General features: G+C 31.5%; 10 protein-coding genes across 10 annotated transcripts; 6 read left to right on the top strand and 4 right to left on the bottom strand.

Annotated features, from left to right (window-relative positions):
* Positions 1-2: 2 nt before the first annotated feature.
* On the bottom strand, positions 3-1,113 carry PPL_12024 (rhomboid family intramembrane serine protease; the record flags this gene model as incomplete). Its single annotated transcript, XM_020582770.1, has 2 exons — positions 3-586; positions 669-1,113. 2 exons carry the CDS (start codon positions 1,111-1,113, stop codon positions 3-5), a joined length of 1,029 nt encoding a protein of 342 aa, XP_020427124.1.
* Positions 1,114-2,316: 1,203 nt separating this feature from the next.
* Positions 2,317-2,567, top strand: PPL_12023 (uncharacterized protein; the record flags this gene model as incomplete). Its single annotated transcript, XM_020582769.1, has 2 exons — positions 2,317-2,439; positions 2,544-2,567. 2 exons carry the CDS (start codon positions 2,317-2,319, stop codon positions 2,565-2,567), a joined length of 147 nt encoding a protein of 48 aa, XP_020427123.1.
* A 1,449-nt stretch (positions 2,568-4,016) lies between these two features.
* Positions 4,017-5,692, top strand: PPL_12022 (uncharacterized protein; the record flags this gene model as incomplete). Its single annotated transcript, XM_020582768.1, has 2 exons — positions 4,017-4,736; positions 4,802-5,692. 2 exons carry the CDS (start codon positions 4,017-4,019, stop codon positions 5,690-5,692), a joined length of 1,611 nt encoding a protein of 536 aa, XP_020427122.1.
* A 593-nt stretch (positions 5,693-6,285) lies between these two features.
* Positions 6,286-7,548, bottom strand: vamp7A (synaptobrevin family protein; the record flags this gene model as incomplete). The annotated part of the gene is made up of 4 exons (XM_020582767.1): positions 6,286-6,354; positions 6,726-6,974; positions 7,072-7,284; positions 7,423-7,548. The coding sequence occupies 4 exons, from the start codon at positions 7,546-7,548 to the stop codon at positions 6,286-6,288; spliced, it is 657 nt and encodes a 218-aa protein (XP_020427121.1).
* A 1,257-nt stretch (positions 7,549-8,805) lies between these two features.
* On the top strand, positions 8,806-9,843 carry PPL_12020 (uncharacterized protein; the record flags this gene model as incomplete). The annotated part of the gene is made up of 2 exons (XM_020582766.1): positions 8,806-9,051; positions 9,445-9,843. 2 exons carry the CDS (start codon positions 8,806-8,808, stop codon positions 9,841-9,843), a joined length of 645 nt encoding a protein of 214 aa, XP_020427120.1.
* Positions 9,844-10,258: 415 nt separating this feature from the next.
* Positions 10,259-11,534, top strand: PPL_12019 (uncharacterized protein; the record flags this gene model as incomplete). The annotated part of the gene is made up of 3 exons (XM_020582765.1): positions 10,259-10,456; positions 10,536-10,893; positions 10,984-11,534. The coding sequence occupies 3 exons, from the start codon at positions 10,259-10,261 to the stop codon at positions 11,532-11,534; spliced, it is 1,107 nt and encodes a 368-aa protein (XP_020427119.1).
* A 235-nt stretch (positions 11,535-11,769) lies between these two features.
* Positions 11,770-15,253, top strand: PPL_12018 (uncharacterized protein; the record flags this gene model as incomplete). Its single annotated transcript, XM_020582764.1, has 10 exons — positions 11,770-12,496; positions 12,579-12,717; positions 12,791-13,012; positions 13,113-13,460; positions 13,583-13,744; positions 13,906-14,199; positions 14,287-14,512; positions 14,579-14,752; positions 14,827-15,141; positions 15,218-15,253. 10 exons carry the CDS (start codon positions 11,770-11,772, stop codon positions 15,251-15,253), a joined length of 2,643 nt encoding a protein of 880 aa, XP_020427118.1.
* Positions 15,254-15,471: 218 nt separating this feature from the next.
* gpdA (glyceraldehyde-3-phosphate dehydrogenase) lies at positions 15,472-16,579 on the bottom strand (the record flags this gene model as incomplete). Its single annotated transcript, XM_020582763.1, has 2 exons — positions 15,472-16,246; positions 16,344-16,579. 2 exons carry the CDS (start codon positions 16,577-16,579, stop codon positions 15,472-15,474), a joined length of 1,011 nt encoding a protein of 336 aa, XP_020427117.1.
* An 828-nt stretch (positions 16,580-17,407) lies between these two features.
* odhB (dihydrolipoamide S-succinyltransferase) lies at positions 17,408-19,309 on the top strand (the record flags this gene model as incomplete). The annotated part of the gene is made up of 4 exons (XM_020582762.1): positions 17,408-17,461; positions 17,851-18,019; positions 18,092-18,166; positions 18,273-19,309. 4 exons carry the CDS (start codon positions 17,408-17,410, stop codon positions 19,307-19,309), a joined length of 1,335 nt encoding a protein of 444 aa, XP_020427116.1.
* A 129-nt stretch (positions 19,310-19,438) lies between these two features.
* PPL_12015 (uncharacterized protein) lies at positions 19,439-20,278 on the bottom strand (the record flags this gene model as incomplete). The annotated part of the gene is made up of 3 exons (XM_020582761.1): positions 19,439-19,466; positions 19,978-20,051; positions 20,129-20,278. 3 exons carry the CDS (start codon positions 20,276-20,278, stop codon positions 19,439-19,441), a joined length of 252 nt encoding a protein of 83 aa, XP_020427115.1.
* Between the last annotated feature and the right edge of the window lie 14 nt (positions 20,279-20,292).

The following is a 20,292-nucleotide window of genomic DNA, read 5'->3' as shown; positions in this document are numbered from 1 at the left end:
TTTTAATAGAAATAATTTCTCTTTCTAAGTAGAGTGAGATAGAATAAACCTCCATAGAGCGCACCACCAAGATGTGCAGTATGTGCAACACCAGTATTGGAATGACGATATTCGTGATAGAAGTCGTAACCCATGTAGAGTGTTACCATTGCCCATGCAGGCATTGGAACTATGCCCATCAACAAGAAGGTGGAGTGTGGGAACATACAGGCGAATGACACCATCGCCGCTGACAATGCACCCGATGCACCGAGACCGTGTCTAACTACTTGTTGATATGAGAACATTCCACGTTGTTGTTTTAGTAGCTGTTGTTGTTTTCGCTGCTCGAGGAAGCAGTAGATGAAACTACTGAATACTGCACCACCCAAGTAGAGTCCGAGGAACAACGGTGTGCCAGTGGCAGCAAGCAGTGAACCTCCAATCGTATAGAGACCTAACATATTAAAGAGGAAATGTTGTAGATCGTTATGAGAGAATGCTGCTGTCAGCAGTGTATAAGGACGTTCTCTTAGATTCTGTGTTGACAAAGTGAAGTTCTTGTACATAAAAATTTGATTATCTTGTGTTTTATCTTGCCATATTACTACATAATGTTTTAATAATAGTTAGTTAGTTAGTTAGTTTGTTTTTTTTTAGTATAACACTGTGATGTGGAACTAACATACTAAAAATTATACCATTGATTGCAATGATAGCCCAAATGAGAGCATTTGATGATATATATGAAGCAGATGTAGTACTACTTGATTGATAATAATTTCTATTCGATTGTGTTGGTTTATATCTCATTAATACATTTTGATTATTATTGTTATTGAATATGATTGATTTTCTCGTTAATATGCTACTACTGCTATTATTATTTATATTGATATTTTTGATACTTTTATTGTTTAAAGAGAGTACAGGTGTTTTAATTATGTTAATATTATTATTGAATGATTTTAAATGATTGAATGATAATTTTGATGAACTAACAAAAGATCTTGATAGGAATGATGATGATGATGTTGATAATAATAATAATGGAGTTGATGCTCTACTGGTCACAAATGACACTAACTTTGATCCATTGTTATTATTTTTTAAAAAAGAACCCTTTGATAACATTCTTCTCTTTATTCGTATATTGAATTTATACTGGTTAGACAAGTGTTAAATTTTTTTTTTTAATTTTTTGTGAAAATCAAGTTCTGAATGAACATCATTTATTCAAACTATTTTTCAAAAAATAAATTTATGAAAAGAGATAAACAGATAATTATTAAGTGGCATCGAACAACTTCTTTTTTTTAAAAATAGATAACAATCTATCTTTTCACAGATATTAAAAATCACATATTTATCTTAGAATTTTCTTTATTTTTATGTAATTTTTTTTTTTTTTTTTTTTAAGCAAAATTGCTATTACACAAAAATCGTAATTGTGTAGGTTTTAGACACTCGGACCGATATTTTATTATGATTTTAATTCCCTGGTAATCTGATATCTTCCGTTCACTTTCCTAAAGTTGAAATATATATTCTTAGAAGCTTCTCAATTTGAATTACTATATATTACAATATAATTAAACTTTTTTCATTTTTTTATTAAGTTCATCTATAATTTAGATTCTCTGTAGCAATTATCGTGTAACAAATAATAAAAAAAAACAAAAAATAATAGCGGTGACGGATAACTCTAGATTCAGTTAATTATACATTTAACTTGTTAAAATTAATACCTGTAAAGGAATAACTTTAAAATGGAAAATCAAAAAAAATCGTATTCTAAGCAAACTCGAGGTGAATATACAAAACCAGTAACTATACCAATACCAAAACCAGTAACAATACCAATACCAAAACCAGTAACTATACCAATACCAATACCAGTAACAATAAAGAATGTTTTAACTCGAATTACCACTCAAGAACGCTATTTATGTCCCAAATGTAAAGTAATAAAGATTTCGGATGATTTCTCTAAAGGAAATCTTAATAAAATAAGGAGAGGAAAAAAAGGTACATGTAAAGTTTGTGCAAGTGATTCGTACTTTCGAAAAAAAATATGGTAAGTATATTTTTAAAACCTATTAATTTTTTTTGTTCTAACTATACTAACTATAAATAAAGGAATAGGTATAGAAGAAAAGAATGAATTGCAAAAGAAACAAGATGATAAATGTGGCATTTGTAAGAATGATTTGAAAAATATTATAAACAAAAAAAAATACACCTAGACCACGATCATAAGACCGGTGAAATCAGGGTATTCTTTGTATGAACTGCAACACTGGTTTGGGAAAGTTCGGAGACGACCCTGATACAAACATGCGTGCCTATATATATCTCAACGCACCACATCTAAGATTTAACTCTGAAGAAGCTATCGAGAAACTACTACAGTTCATGTCAATTCTAAGTACACATATCAGAATTCACCAACCACACGTAGTAATAAATTCTGTAACAATATTAAAGAATAAATTAATTGAAGTGATAAATAATAATTTACTATTGAGTTGTTAAACAAACTTCTTTTTTTTTTTTTCATACAGTATGAATGTAATAATGATTTATAATAAAAATGATAAAAGTTAACTCGAATTGGTAATCCAATGTTTCTTGTCTTTAAAATTTTTATAGATTTTCGTTTTTTTTTTTTTTTTTTTTTAATTAAAATCATACAAATAAATATATTTGTCTAAAAATGGTACAAAAGACAACAACAACAACACAAAGCAATAACGATGAATCTGAATCATCATCATCGTATATAGATGAATCAATAGATTACTATAATCAATATATAAATGAAACGCTAAGAGCTGACCTAAATAAACTACTAGAATCAAAACAATACATATATAATGAACTTCAAACTTTGTATGTTTTTATCTCTGTTGATGTTGAATGAATATTTTCTTATTAATCTACCTACTAACTTACTTTTCTCTTAAAATACCTTTAGTCTTGAGTTAAAAAGCAATATAGAACTATTGATAGATAATAAGATGAAAGATATGAAAACAATGATAAATTTAGGTTGTGAATGTTATACAAAAGCAAAAGTGTATGAATAACAATACATTAATCTACTCCTCAGCAATGATAATGCTATTCATTTATACTAACTAACAAGCTTAATCTATCGATCTATTTACCTATCAGTGCTGATACATCAAAGATTTTTATAAATATAGGATTGGATATAAGTGTACAGTTTACGTTAAGCGAAGCAATCGAATTCATAAAGAAAAGAGAAGATATATTAAATCAGTATGTTCTATTATCATATCATTATTGCAATTAATTTTATTAACATAACTTTATTATCTTTTTAAATCAATCAATCAACCAGAAAACAAGAAAAGATATCAAAAAGTATAAATTCCGTGCGATCAAAGATAGACTTAATGGAAAAAGGTTTAGCGGACCTAAAAACTTTAAACTAATGAATAAATCATAAAAGACAACGACTATGAATAAAAACGCAATGCTGATTACAAAGTTATAACTTTGCCACGTCTAATAATGACTATTTCAATTGAAATAGTTGAAAATAATATCTTTGTTGCTTGTTTGCTTGCCAAGCAACATCCTTGTTATACTTTTCATTGTTGTAAGCGCAAATCTGCCAATATATTTCTGGTTTTTTAAAAAACAAAGTATTTTTTCAGCCATTCCTCAAATTTTGAGAACACAAAACAATTTTTCAAAAATTAAATTCTTTTTTTTTTTTTGTTGTTTTTGTTCATCCCCCAGTGACATAAAACACTACTTTTTTTTTTTAATTTATCTTTTTTTATTTTATTTTATTTTATTGACAACTAAACTTTTAATTATCCACTCACAACAACACAATTTCAATTCAATTAAATTATATTAACTATAATTTAGCCAAGTTTGTTCAATCAAAGAAATATTATTAAAAATATTGATTTTCATTAATCATAAATAACAATCATAATTGTAAATTAAATTATAAAAACTATAAAGTAAACAAAAATAATAGTAAATAGTAAAAAGTAATGAGTAGCGGATTATATAATTTCTCAAATGATATCAGTAGTAGTAGCAGTGAAAGAGATGATTCAGATGGATTCATAGTGCAATCGACTGTCTATCCGACAGCGTCGACCAACAGCGATACCTCTGTTGGCTCACCATCGACCTCCACCAGTGATATAGATTATCTATTGCCATCATCAAATGTCAATAGTAATAGTAGTAGTACAGTACAACAACCATCACACCTACCACCACAAGTACATCAATCACCACCACCACAGCCACAAGCACAAGCACCACCTCCAGCATATTCATTCTATATGCCACCATCATCACCAAATCCAACACCACCACCACCAACAACATCATCATCATCTTCAGTAACCGGCCAAGCAACCTCTACTACAAGTCCACATGCATCTGTACAATCACCTGTTCCAGCTCAAGTCACATCTCCAACGCCAACACCAACTACAAATCCAATCAGTCCAACACCTGTTGTAGCTGTCCAAACACAATCACCATCTGCGACCACTACCACACCATCGCCACCACAACCAGCCACCGTTACACCAACTACACCAACTACATTACCATTCTTCCAACAATACAAGCAGCAACAACAACAACAGCAACAACAACAATCACCTCCAGCAATGTTCACTACTTCCACTACCACCAACAATAACAACAATAATGTTGTATTAAGTAATCAAATCACTGAACTTATGAAATTAGTTGTAAGCAATCAAAATACCTCTACATTTAAAACAACAACAAACTAATATTTATAACTATTTAAAAGGAGAGTAAATTTGAGAGTGTTTTAGAGATTGTAAATAAATCCAATGAAAAGATAGCGAGTTTAGAAGAAAAGCTAAAGGTTGTAGATCAGAAATGTGATCAACTCTTGGCTCAACCACAACAACAGCAACAACAACAACAGCAACAACCACCACAACTAGCACTACAGGGTCAACCACCACAACAACAACAACCAGCACAGGCACCACAGGCACAACCTCAACAACAACAACAACAACAAATACATCAAGTACAACATACACCATTTGGTATGATCATTCCACAAAGTTTCCCCCCAACCTTCCCAGTACCAGAGGGTGCCGTTCCCGTCGGTGGCGCCGTCCAGAATCCAGGTGGTAGCCAAGTGATCCATCCATTCCAACCACCCAACACTCCACTCTACCCAGTAAAGTCACTCCAATATCAACCAATGAGATATGATCCACAGAATCCACAACAACAACAACAGGCTCAACAACAACAACAACAACCTCAACAATCACCAAGTTTATCACAAACATTACAACAACAACAACAACAGGCTCAACAACAAAGCAGTCTTACACAATCACAAATCGCTCAACAGCAACAACAAAACGGTCAGTTCATGAAAGATGCTCCTCCAAGCTTCCAACCAAAGTTTGCTCCACCACCAATGCACTCATACGGTGGAGGTTACCTGTACATGCACCAACAACCCAATACCTCGCATTTGCCACCTGTAGTACAACCACCCCAACAACAACAACAACAGCAACCATCACCACAGGTATCGAAACCAACAGCATCATCACAGCCACAACAACAAATGCATGACTGTCCTTTCTGCTTCAAGAAATTCTCAGCCAATGAAATTGAGACTCACGTCAATCAAACTCATATCAATGGTTAAATCAATCACAGACACTAACTAAATATATATATACATCACAAAATTTTAAAACATAAACATATTACAATAGTAATAATATAAAGTTTGCATCATTTTTAGAATTTTGATAGTAATTTTTAAAAAAAAAAGGTTAATTAAATAAATCAAAATATTTGTAAAATTATATGTATAGGTCAAAGACATCGAGTGAGTGATTGATTGATAATACACAATAATAAAAAAGGATATCCAGGTGGAAGTTAATCAACCTTAGAAATTAGTTGATTCTCCTTACTAAATGGTCAATTTACGCCATTTATATATTGGATTGCTGATTTTTACCAAGCAACTTTATACCTTGGTATAACTAGTTTTAATTCCTCATTTATCCTAATTTCACCTTTGATTGACTTTCTGATCACTTGCAATTATCCTCTTTATTTTAACAAAAAAATGAGTAATGATTTGGCTCAAATATAATTTGCGATCTAAAAATGACACAAATGATTTATAATATAATAATAAAATCTGATATTTTATTTAATTTTTTTAATATTAATTATATCTACCAACTTCGAATAAAAAATTAAAAAAAAAAAAAGACAGTCAACAAGCTAGCATTTGATGATGTTGTATTGTTGTTTGTTTGTTTTGTTGGTTGATGAACGATGATTACGACTGTACTGAAAAAGAAAAAAAAAGAAGTAAAAATAAACTATTACTTATGATGAATGGCTATTTAGTTGTGTGTATGTATGATATATTCAGTTGTGTTGTTTGATAATGAAAAGAAAAGTGAAAGCTGTCAAATTATAATTGGATTGATTTTAGATTGATTTGATTTGATTTGTGATTGTGATTGTGATTGTAGTTGTAATTGTAATTGTAATTATGATTTTGATCAATACGACAAAGCCAATCTAACTCTTGTTTTTTTAAATAACATGCACGAATTTCAAAATACCCAATGTAATTGCTGCCAAAATAATCTGTTGTTTTGTAAATATTATTATTAATAAATGGAAAAATAGAGTCTAAGGAATTAGCTACATACAAATACTATAACAAAGATAATAATCATCATCTTTTTGTTTTGCCACCATAACTTTCTCTTTAATTGAGTTGCACCAGATTTAAATTGGAATGACTCTGCTTGTAATCTCTCTGTCTTGTCGACGATAATCTCGATCTTTCCACCTCTGTTCATTGTTTTCTCTAGAGTTGTAGTCAGTTCATCCTTTACGACACTGACTTGATCTTTGATCATATTAATTTTATTTGATTGTGGATTTGAAAAATATCTCTATATTAATATCAAAGCATAGAAATCAAACAAATAAACAACAAATTGTTAATATTCTATAAACATAATAGACATTATTAGATAAATGATTACATACCATTCTCTCTTCTAAAACTCTACCGAATGGATCGTAGGTTGCTGGTGGTGCATTGAAAGGCAAGTTGTGTCCGTATGATGCAATGAATCTCGATTGAATATCCATCAAGAAGTCGAATGGTGTTGAGAATCCAAGTTTCTCATGACAGAAACACAAGAACACCAATTCATTCTCTGATATATAATGGAAGTTATGACCTCCAACTGAATAACTCTGTTTTTGTTTTGTTTTTTGTAATATTATAATATCATATTGTTAATTATATATTCCTGTCTATTTAATTTCGAGTAGTATACTAGTTGTAACTGTTTACTATTACTATTATTTTTTGTTGATTTCTTGATTCATTACCTTTTTGGCATAAGCTGGAATCTTGGTGAGAAGTGTTCTAGCAGTATCTACGAAATTTCCGTGATCAACATAGTGTTCAACGAGAACACTACCTTTATAACCGACTGATGCATATAAGAGTGTCATTTTTTCTTTGCTTTTCTATTTCTATTTAAAAACTATATAAATCTAACGCTACTACTAAATTACTAACTAATAAAAAAACAATGTTAAATGCTATCAAATAAACTAAAAACTAAAAAAAAATAAGAGTAAAAACTTAAAACGAATAAATTAAAGTACAATAATAATATAAATATATAAATAAAATTAAAAATAAAAAGAATAAACTGATTTTTGACAAGAAAAAACTAACAAATCTGAGGTAGTATTTTTTGGTTTTGAGGAAAAAATCAAAAAATCAAATAATAATAATCAAAAAACAATTTTATCATTTTTGAAAGGGTTTGTGTGAGGAATGGATGAATGCAAAGCTTATTTCTCCATAATATCTTTTTACTTACTATTTAAATTTTAAAAAATATTATTATTTATATTTATTGTTTAACTAAAAACTATATTAGCGTTGTTTTTGTTTATGTACCTTTTTGTAATTTTTATTTGCAAATTTTTATTTTTTTATATTTTTTTTATTTTTGGTTTAGATTAATGGTTGAGTGGAAAATGAGGTGTGTTGTTGTGTTGTGTTTGTGTCAATTATTTAAACTATCCAATAATAATAAGTATTTATATTTTATTTTTTGGGTTGTTGTAAAAATAAATAAATAATTACTAGTGTAAAAGAAAACCTTTTTAAAAGTTGATATTAAATGTTTTTATTTCGTATTATAAAGTGAAAAAAAAAATAAAAGGATTTTTTATTCAAATGATCCTAAAAATCTAAGGGTCCACCTCATCAAATATAAAATCACAAAAAAATAGATGATTTTTAAATCAGACATGTCAATATCATGATAGGATCATTTCACGCGAATCTTAGAAGATATTTAAAGTTAACTCTTAATTGGTAATAAACAAATCATCATTGTTATTTGAATAGAAATAAAGACTAATTATAAGTTCGGGACACTTACTTAACTGTTACTACAAAAATAAAATAAAATCAAATAAAAATAAAATAAAATGAATAGATTCACTTATATATTAATACTAATTGGTCAACAAGATAAGATAAGATATCATTTTATCTTTTATCACGGTTAAACAAAAAAATAAAATAAAGAATTTTAGATTTTTTTGCAAAAGTTTTTTTTTTTTTTTTGAAAAGTTTTGATCATGATTGTTTGTTCTTCTTTGAAGTTATTTAATTTCAAACCAAACTATAATCACATAGTTAAAATACAGTAGAAGTTGTAGTAGTAGTAGTAGTGAGAAGGATCAATAATGATTGGTTTTGTTGCATTAGTTATTTGCATAACGGTTTTGTTTGTTTTCACTAATAACAAGAGGAACGAGATGAACAAGAAGCAACAGAAACAGCCAGAGGTCGATCTTCGCAATAAGGTCATTGTGATTACCGGTGCCAATGCCGGTTTGGGCAAAGAGATTGCACTGCGATTGGCTGCACGACAAGCACATATCATCATGGCATGCAGAACCGAGCGAAAGGCACGCGATGCAGTCGCTGAAGTAATCAAACAAACTGGAAACCAACAGGTTGAATACATGCTACTTGATCTGCTCTCGCTCGACTCTATCAATGCATTCGCTGCTGCTTTTCGCGCGCGTAAACTCGAGTGTCACATGCTGGTGTGCAACGCCGGAATCATGTGGCTCAAAGAGGACTTGGTCAATCAGCCACCTCTAACACACCCAACATCGACAGCAGACGACCAACAATTCAACACTCAATTCCTAGCTAACTATCTCGGACATTTCTTGTTGACAATCCAGCTTCTCGACATCTTGATGCTCTCACAAGCCAAGGTTCTCAACATTTCCAGTTCCGTTCACAAACTCTCCAGTTTGAAGCTGGTGAATTTGACTGGCAATACTAGTTCAACTTTTCTGACTTACTGTCAGTCAAAGATGGCTCAGATCTGCTCGACCTACGAGTTGCACCGTCGTGTTGAAGCGTACGCAGCGGAGCATCCCGACCAACCGAGACTCACCATCAACTCTGTTCACCCCGGTATCTTTGCGAGCGAGATTGTCGACTTGCCATTCCCACTGAAGAATCTCTATCACGCCGTTTTCAAATCGGCAGCGTACTGCTCCGAGTTTATCATTGAGTCGCTGGTTGCATCCAAGTTTGATCGCACCAGTGGCAAATATTTCGATCATGGAAAGACCGTCAGTTCATCATCTTCATCGTACGACACCGTCCTATCATCACAACTCTACACCCAGAGTCTTCAGTTATTATCAACACATTTCAATATAGACCAACAAAGTGATCTAACAAAATTAATATTAAAATAATAATATTTAAATAATAATAAAATTTCACTATTTTTTTTTAATTTTGAATCTAAAACTAAAATAAAACAATCATATGAAATCAATTAATCTTATCTATTATCATATGACTGATATGATTGACTTTTACTTGACTTCAATACAAAAAAATTGCATATCCCCACCAAAATTCAAAAATTTAAATTAAAAACTTTTGAATTTTAGCGGTTTCCGTTGGAAAATAGAATTGTTGTTCAATTTTTTGTGTGGATGAGCAGTGATGAACTTAACATAATCATTCATTCCAGAACAATTCATTTTCTCTAATAATATTATTATCATTGTAAATCTATATATATAATTAGCATATCATTATCTTTAATTTATTTTTATTTTTATTTTTTATGTTGTAATACAGCAATTATATATAATTTAAAGAATGTCAAAACTAGGAGATAAAAGAAAGAAATCAAAATATAATAAACAATTGAAAAAAAGAAAGAGAGAACAACAACAACAACAACTCAATCAAATAAATTTCCATTACCAACCTTTTTTACCAGTTAGTTTCAGTGCCATCGTTGATCAATGTATTAAAGTAATACAATTACCATTTAGAAAAGATACATGGGATAGTGTAAGTAATAAAATAATTAATATTTAAATTAAATTAAATTGTTATTTTATATTAATTTATTATTTTTGTAATAAAAAAGATAATTGAATACTTTTTATCTGTATATTCAATAGGAGAGGATGACTATGATCAAGAATCGGTAGCTTTACAATCTGATTCCTCTGATGTAGAAGTAGAAGACTCCAAACAACTACATAAAAATAACTTTAACTTGCCTGCTGGAACAACATCGACAGCGGGTGTTCCAACTATTATTGTACAAAATAATGATACCACCATTATCAGAAGACTAGAGTCAAAGGTTGCCAGCCTTGAAAAAGAAATCCTACGTATCAAATCTGATCAAAACCAACTGTATAAAAATAATCTTAACCAATATCAAGAATTACTCGGCCAAATTATAAAGGCATCACAATTATTAAATCAACAACCACAATGTATGTATTTTATATTTATCTTTTGATAATAATAATTATCTTTTTTCTAATTTCTTTTTCTTTTTAATTTTCTATTACTTTTTCTTCAAGTACAACAACCAATGTATGTACCACCTCCACCTCCACCACCTCCACCACCCCCTAAGCCAGCAGCTGTTGCAACAACACCAACTGCCTCTTCGAGTTCAGTGAAGAATCCAGCGTCCGCACAGAAGAAATCATCGAGCTCGTCGGGTGGCAAGCAATTCAATATTTCATTGGCAGATATCACAGGAGTCAAGTTGAGAAAGACTGGATCGTCTTTATTGAGACCAGGTGAGACAAGATCGCCACACAAGAACGCAGCCAACAACACACCATCCAAGAGAGCAGGTAGCAGCAATAACACTCCAAGCAAGAAGTCCACACCAAGTAAATCAAATTCCAGCAGAGGCAGCACACCACTCAAGAACATCACAAACCAAACCAACAATGAAAACAACAACAACAACATTTTAACACCAAAGACCACCAAATCTGGTCTTACTTTCTCAACTTCAATTTTGTCCTCCCCAAAATCGTCGTCAACAAACAAATTAAGTCAACTTAAATCACCATCACCAAAGTCACCATCACCATTAACTATTTCAACACTAAGATAGAGAAATAGTTGTTATAAAAAATTAAAATATAAATAAATGATAAAAATGAATTAAATATACATATATAAAGAATTTATTATTATCTCCAAAGAAATATTAATTTCCAAGTATTAAAAAAAAAAGTTTTTCCTAAAATAGAATTTTTAATTTAAATTAAAATGGTGATTTGATATTTCTACAGAATTAAAAAAAACAAAACAAAAACATATCAAAATATCTATATACAAATAAATAAATGGTGTTATTAAAAAGAAAGATTGATGAATCAGATGACGATGAACCTACACAGGAGGAAGTCGATGAATCAAATGACGAAGATGACAGTGATACTGTGACTTTTGAGACGGATGAATCTGACTCAAACGACAACAACAACAACGACAACAACTACAATAAAGTTAATAATGATAAACATAAACCAATAAGTGCAAAAGGAAAAGGAAAAGAAACAAAAGAAGAAGATGATGATTCTAATACTGAGGAAGAAGATAACATAAAAACTGAAAGAATAAAGAAACAAAAGTTATCGACTAGTAATAGTGGTAGTGGTAGTGGTAGTGCTATCACTAAAAATGAAAAAGATATAAAGAAGAAAACAACTTCGACAACAACAACTACTACAAGTGCAACAACAAATTCACCAAGTAAATCATCGCCACCAACACCAGTCAAGAGCAAAGAGAAAGAGAAAGAGAAAACACAAATCAATTCAAAAAGAAAAGATGATACAATTAAAAAGAATAGTGGTAATAACAGTAAGACACAAAGAGATGAAGATGGTCTTATTGAATTGCCACTGATAGGACAGGTTAATCATAATCAACTGATATGCGATATCTTGAATGAAGTCAGTATATTCGAAAAGAATAAAGGTGCAACTCATAAATACAATGCATATCGTAAAGCAATACAATCAATAAGAGTACATCCAAAGAAGTTATCATCGGGTTCAGAATCACAAAGTAACTATTTATCAATCAATCTACACTTTTTTCTTATTATAATCAAATCTGATAATTTATATTAACAATCAATTGATTATAGAGTTGGATGGTGTAGGTGCAAAGATTGCAAAGAAAGTACAAGAGATATTGGATACTGGTAAACTTGCAAAACTTATTAAACTTCAATCCGATGAGAAACTTGTTGCCATTAATAATATATCAAGAGTTTCTGGTATTGGGTATGTCAATTAATTAATAGAGTTTGTTTGTTGAATGATTATAAACTAATTTTATTTCTATTAATTTGTTTAGACCTGCCATTGCCAAGAAATTAGTTGAAGAAGGTGTGACTAGTATAGAAAAACTAAGAAAGATCAGTACAACATTAAATCATCATCAACAGGTTGGTTTGAAATACTTTGAGGATATCGAACAACGTGTACCAAGAGATGAAATAGAGAAGATTGAAACCATTTGTATTGAACTATTGAAAAAGATTGATAAAGATGCTGTTGCTGAGACATGTGGTAGTTAGTAAGTAGCTTACGAAATAATAATAATAAGTAAAATAGTGGTGTGACAAATTTGACTAACAACCAATCAATAATTATATTATCATTATTTTTGTTATTAGTCGTAGAGGTGCAGCATCAAGTGGTGATATAGATCTATTGCTGACACATCCTAAATACAATAAAGAGTGGAAGGCAGATGCAAAGAAGAATCAATCGTTCAATTTGATAGAGAAATTGGTAAAGGCGTTGAAAGAGAAGGGTGTCATAGTTGACGATATCAGTTTGGGACCAATGAAATACATGGGTTGTTGTATAGTACCGAATGAAATGGACAAATCAAAGTCCAGTCAAAAGAATCCACCGAAACCAATAGTTAGAAGAATAGATTTTAAATTGGTACCGATCGAATCTTATTACTTTGGATTACTTCATAACACTGGTTCAGATGAATTCAATAGACAAATGAGGTAAGATTAATCAATCAATCAATCAATACAATCAATACAATCAAAAATACTAACTAACTAACTAACTAATTAATTAATTAATTCATTTTCATTATTTAAATAACTATTATGTATTACAACAGAGCAATCGCATTATCTAAAGGATATACACTAAGTGAATATTCAATCAATAAGATTCTGGGTGCAGGTGCAAATAACAAGAGTGAAGATATCATTGTACATAGTGAGCGTGGAATATTTGATATCATAGGAATGAAGTATTATGCACCTACACAAAGAAGTTTGTAATTATAATAAATAATATATAATAATAAATTATCTTATGTCAAAAGTCTGATTTTTTATCATTGCTTGCATTATTAAATCATTTTTGTTTTTTTTTGATCTACTTTTTTTTTTGAATCAATCATTTCATCTTTAATTATTATATCTATTTCTAATAAAGTAGAATGTTAAAGTCAATTGTAAAATCAACAGGTTCATCTTTATTTAGACAGAATAAAATACAAAATGTTGGAGTATTGAGTCAATCTTTTGTTTCGATTGCAACTGCATCTGCTATGCCAACTTCATTACAATCTTCAACAACTCGTTTATATAGCATTGCAAATCAATACAACAATCAAAACAATAGATTATATGCATCAAAGAAAGCTGCATCCACCGATAAATCAGCAACGAAAAAGAAAGAGGAAGCTATTGAAACACCAAGTATCTTAACAATCAGTTCATATTTTAAGTAGGATTTTGATCACCAAACCTTTTTAATCATTTTACATACATACTTACTTATAAATAATGATCTTATTTTAATTTAATTAATTAGATATCCAGAGTATGGAGTCAATGAATATGTTAATCTTTCAAGAGGTAGTTTGTTCTTGGTGAAAACACCGAGTGGTTTGTTCAGTGCATCAAGACCAATCTATGCAATCAGTTGTGCACATATTACTCATCCATTCAACTTCCCATTCCTCTACAAAGAAGAGAATCACAAATGGATATTTGCACTCGGTGAATCAAATATTAAAGCAGAGATTGAATATCGTGATGTAAATATATAGCAGATTATAGAGTCATATTATAGTATAGAATACTTATATTTATTTATGTTTTAGCCAAAAACAGGAAAAGTTTTACATTCGTTACCAATAGAGAAACCATACTATTTACATCCAACATTGGATCTAGTATGTTTCAGAGTTAATTTGGAGGATTTCACAAGAAGTAACCTACCATACATTCCATCGGTGCTCGAACTTGAAGACTATGAACATCCACGTAAAGGACATGTATGTTAATTATCTAATTTCATTGGTTCTGTAGATCTATTAGTTCTAACAAATTTTGGAATATTTACATGTAGACTGGTAAATTATTTGGATATCAATTGGTAAATGAAAAAGATAATATTATGATGCCACTGGCCAGTGAATATAAATTCAATGTTGAAGAACCAAATAGACATTTCGTTCAAACTCAATCAGCATCACCAATGGGAATGTGTGGTGGTCCAGCCATCAACTTTGACAATGAGGTCGTTGGAATGATCGAGGGTCTAGTCAAATTGGATCCGAAACTAATTCAAAACTCTGACCAAGATAGCAAAAAGAACTTTTTCACCAGTTTAAATTCTAATACTGTTTATATACCTTCGACCGTACTTAAAGAGTTCATTAAAGTATGTAAATCTTATATATATAAGTATCATTCTAACAATAACACTCACTCACACTTATCTTTTATCTTTTCTTTAGTCAATCGATGATTCAGTTACTGACGAACAAAAATAAAACCTAACATACTTTACTGCATAAATACATAAATAATAGTATATCAATGTGTAGAGTTATCTAATTGATTGATTATTATTTGAATATAGCCATTGATAGATAATTTAATCATTAACTCATTCATTTATTAACTCATTCACACCTACTACAACATTACAGTTAAAAAAGTTTTAATTTATTTTTTTTGTTTAAAAATGAGGAGATATAATGATCACAATTTACTTCTTAGAGTCAATGTAGCAGATCAAATCGACGACACGGTTGGAGTAACCCATTTCGTTATCGTACCAGGCAACCAATTTGACAAAGTTGTTGTTCAAAGAGATACCAGCCTTGGCATCGAAAATACATGAACGGGTGTCACCGATGAAATCTGATGAGACGACTTCGTCTTCGGTGTAACCAATGTATCTCTTCAAGTTGGCTGATTCAGAGGCAGCCTTGACGACAGCGCAAATTTGTTCGTAGGTGGCTGGCTTGTCCAATCTGACGGTCAAATCGACGACAGAGACGTCGGCGTTTGGTACACGGAACGACATACCGGTGAGCTTACCGTTCAACGATGGGATGACCTTACCGACGGCCTTGGCGGCACCAGTGCTGGCTGGGATAATGTTGGCGAGACCAGAACGACCGGCTCTCCAGTCCTTACCGGATGGACCGTCAACAGTCTTTTGGGTGGCGGTGATAGCGTGGACAGTGGTCATCAAACCTTCGGTGATACCAAAGTTCTCGTTGATAACCTTGGCCAATGGAGCCAAACAGTTGGTGGTACATGAGGCGTTGGAGAGGACGTTGACATCAGTCTTGTAGGTCTCTTCGTTGACACCCATGACGTACATTGGGGCATCAGCAGATGGAGCAGAGATGATAACCTTCTTGGCACCTCCCTTCAAATGAGCACTTGCCTTATCGGTGGTTAAAAAGATACCGGTTGATTCAACGACATAATCAGCACCTGCGCTACCCCATTGAATGTTTGATGGGTCTTTCCTGTTGTAACAGACAGTTAAAAAAAAAAAAAAAGGAGTAATAAAGAATATATTGTTAACAATTATAAATGTTTATATTAATTTAACAATATACATACTCGGCAAAGACGTGAATCTTCTTTCCGTTGACAACCAAGTGTCCCTCAGCATCCTTACCGACGGTACCCTTGAATCTACCGTGGACGGTATCGTAGTGGAACATATAGATCATGTAGTCAACATCCATGAATGGCTCGTTGACAGCGACAACTTGACAAGCAGAGTTTTCAGTGGAAGCACGGAGAACTAAACGACCAATACGTCCGAAACCATTAATACCAATCTTGACAACCATTGTTTATATTATATAATGATAGATATATATTATTAATATGAAAGAATTATTTAAGTAATAATAATATTTATATTAAAGAGATATTTATTGTTTATTAGATAATTATGTAATAATAATAAATGAGGTGAGGAAAATAAACACTTGAGTATTTAACAACATACTTGTTTGGTGTGTGTGGGTGTGTGATGATTATCAAAGCATTTAAAAAAATTAAATAAATTAAAAATTTGTTTTTTTGTAGTGTGAAGCAGAAAAAAAGGGATTGATGTTCACCCCACACGTTTTTAACAACAACAACAACCAGAAAACACACAACCAATAAATTACATCCTTTAAAAGGTATTCATTCCCGTTAAATACACTCATAAAGCAAATTCAATTTAAGCAACAAAAAAAAAATCAATTGATTTTTGTATTTGTTTAAAATCAATGAAAAAACAAAAAAAAAGATTTTGCTATATCACTTTATTTTATTTATATATTTATTTTCGTGAATCATTTCATAATTATATAAATCGTAATTATTATTATTTAATTACGATACTGTACTTTAGTTGTGTATTATTTATTATTGTTATAGTTAGTTTGCAAAAGATAATTATTAATTATATTCCCGAATCATATTTTCCCCTTTCAGTAACTAAATTATGACTTTTTATTTTTTTTTTGATTTGACAAAATTTTATTTTATTTTATTTTTTAAAAAAATTTGTTTTTTTTTTTTTTTTTTTTGAATCAGTGATTATGTAATGAAAATTTCAAGTTGACTGTTTAATCTTTAAAATAATATAATTAATTTTATTATATATTTGAATTTATATTAAAAAAATGAGATCATCATCATCTCTTTTGAAACAAGTTAAAAACACAAATAGTTTTAGAGTAGGTGTTAATTAGCTCTACAGTAACAACTTTACAACTATTCAACTTCACAACTTGCATATTATCAGAAACGAATCGAAACGAAATCAGTCGACTGATTTATATTAATCAAATAGTGTTTTCAATCAAATGAATATTCATTAACTATCGATATACCAATCAACATGGAATAATAATAATATATGATATTCATTAACATAAAGATCATAATCATATGAAAGGTGAAAAAAAAAAAAAAAGAAAAAGAAAAAGAAAAGTTTGATTTAAGAAAATAAAATGGGAATTTGATTGGATGTATTAGTTGGATAAGATCATATATATATATGATAATGAAAAAAATAGTAACTAATCATAGAATCAATCAATCAAACAATCAAATGATAAAATAGGGATACTCAACTCTTAGACCATTGACTACAGTCAGACCAAATGGAGTAAAGCCATCGCAAACTTCATCTTTATATAAAGCCAATGTATCAAACATGTTTGGTCAAAGCAACAATGCTTCACCACTCTTTGCTCAAACCCAATTGATTCAAAAGCGTACTTACACTACTGGTATGTATAAATAAGTGTTATCACACACACAACTTGAAGTCATTAATTACTTACATATTAATCACATTATAGCTGAAGGAGATGTTGTTAAAGTACCAACTATGGGTGATTCAATCTCTGAAGGTACCATTGTTAGCTGGACCAAGAGTATGTATAAGCGTTGCAGATCAAAAAAAAAAAAAAAAAATACAGGACAGTTGATTAACAATATTATTATTATTACGATTTGATTCGATTTGATTTATGAAAACAGAGGTTGGAGATTCAGTAAAGGTTGACGATGTCGTTTGTAGTATTGAAACCGATAAGGTTACCATCGATATCAATGCCCAAGACAGTGGTGTCATTACAGAGTGTTTCGCCAAGGAGAGTGAGACCGTTTTGGTTGGAAACCCATTATATAGAATTAAGAAGGGTGCCGTCGCTGCTGAAGCACCAAAGGCTGCTGCACCAAAGGCTGCCGAGGCACCAAAGGCCGCTGAAGCACCAAAGCCAGCTGCACCAGCACCAAAGCCAGTCGAGACACCAAAGCCAGTCGCCGCTGAACCACCAAAGACCACCACCACCACCGCTGCTGGTGCCGCTGCCATCCCAGGAGAACGTAGAGTAGCAATGACTCGTATCAGACAGAGAACCGCTCAACGTTTGAAGGATTCACAAAACACCGCTGCCATGTTGACCACTTTCAACGAGGTCGATATGTCTGCTCTCATGGAGATGCGTAACAAGTACAAAGACGATTTCTTTGAGAAGCACGGTGTCAAGCTCGGATTCATGAGTGCCTTTGTCAAGGCTGCTACTGTTGCCCTCAAGGACCAACCGGTCGTCAACGCCTCCATCGAGGACACCGACATTGTCTACCACGACGCCATCAACATCAACGTCGCCGTCGCCGCACCAAAAGGTTTGCAAGTCCCAGTCGTCAAGAACTGCCAAGACATGGGATTCGCCGACATTGAAAAGGAGATCGGTCGTCTCTCTGGTCTCGCCAGAAACAACCAATTGGCCATCGAAGATTCAATGGGTGGAACTTTCACAATCTCCAATGGAGGTGTCTACGGATCGATGTTTGGTACCCCAATCATCAATCCACCACAATCCGCTATTTTAGGTATGCACGCTGTCAAGGACCGTGCCGTCGTTGTAAATGGACAAGTCGTCGTCAGACCAATCATGTACTTGGCACTCACCTACGATCACAGAATCATCGATGGTCGTGAAGCTGTCACCTTCCTCAAGAAAATCAAGGATGTTATCGAAGATCCAAAGAGAATCTTGTTGGACCTCTAAATAAAAAAACAAAAAAACCACTATAATATTTAAATCGCCATATTTTTAAATCACAACAAAAACAAATAATAAAAAATTTTAAAAAAGAAATTATACATAACAAAATAACATACAATCGAACACAGAAGGTTAATCAAATACAAAGTAATGAGGTAATCTAATATAGATTATAAAGAAGATTAATACAATGAAAAAAAGATACAGTTTGTAGAAAAAAGTTTTTTTCTATTTAGAATTTATTTTATTAGATAAATAGTTTTAATCTTTGTTTTTCCATTGATTATTGCTTTTTCCAAAGATTGTTTGATTATTTCCTTATGAACGATTTGATTTCAAATAGGTATTTGACGATAGAAAGATAACCATGTTCAGCGGAAGTTTCGATTTCATCGCCAATGAAATAATGTGGATAGTTTTGTAGCAAGAATTTCACAATAGCCAGCTGTCCAGATTGCACTGATATTGTGACGGTCCGATGTGTTAATTTGTCAGGTCGGTGCAAACAAAGATACTCTAGAGTACTTCCAGATAGCCACTACCAGCAGCATATTCAAGGGCAGCACTTGTACATCCTTCACTACGATCTTCTTGGAGGAACCAAACGATTTCCAGGTGGTTTTTCTTCGCAGCAAGGTAGACGCCAAACGTAATCAGTACCATTGATATACTCTGATTGTATAGACTTTAGATATTGAGATCTAATATCATTTTGATTACTATCCAATAGTTGACCGTCTTGTGACTTATCAAATATATATGTAAAGATCGTTTTGAATCGATCTATATATTTTAATTTCAATAGCTTTCTGGGAAACATGCCAACTCTAACCAACTATATTTCGGAAGGAATGACAAAGCATTGATATTCTTAACCTCTTCGAATATTTGATTTCTAATTGGTGAAATAGCAAATATTTTCTTAATAAAAATGAGTTGTTGCTGTTGTTGTTTATCTCTTTCTTCTTCCATAGATATTCGTAAAC

Source organism: Heterostelium album (assembly GCF_000004825.1).
Source record: "Heterostelium album PN500 unplaced genomic scaffold PPL_contig26, whole genome shotgun sequence".
Taxonomy (NCBI): Eukaryota; Evosea; class Eumycetozoa; order Acytosteliales; family Acytosteliaceae; genus Heterostelium; species Heterostelium album.
The sequence above is the reverse complement of the archived record's forward strand: the minus strand, read 5'-3'. Positions and strand labels throughout refer to the sequence as shown.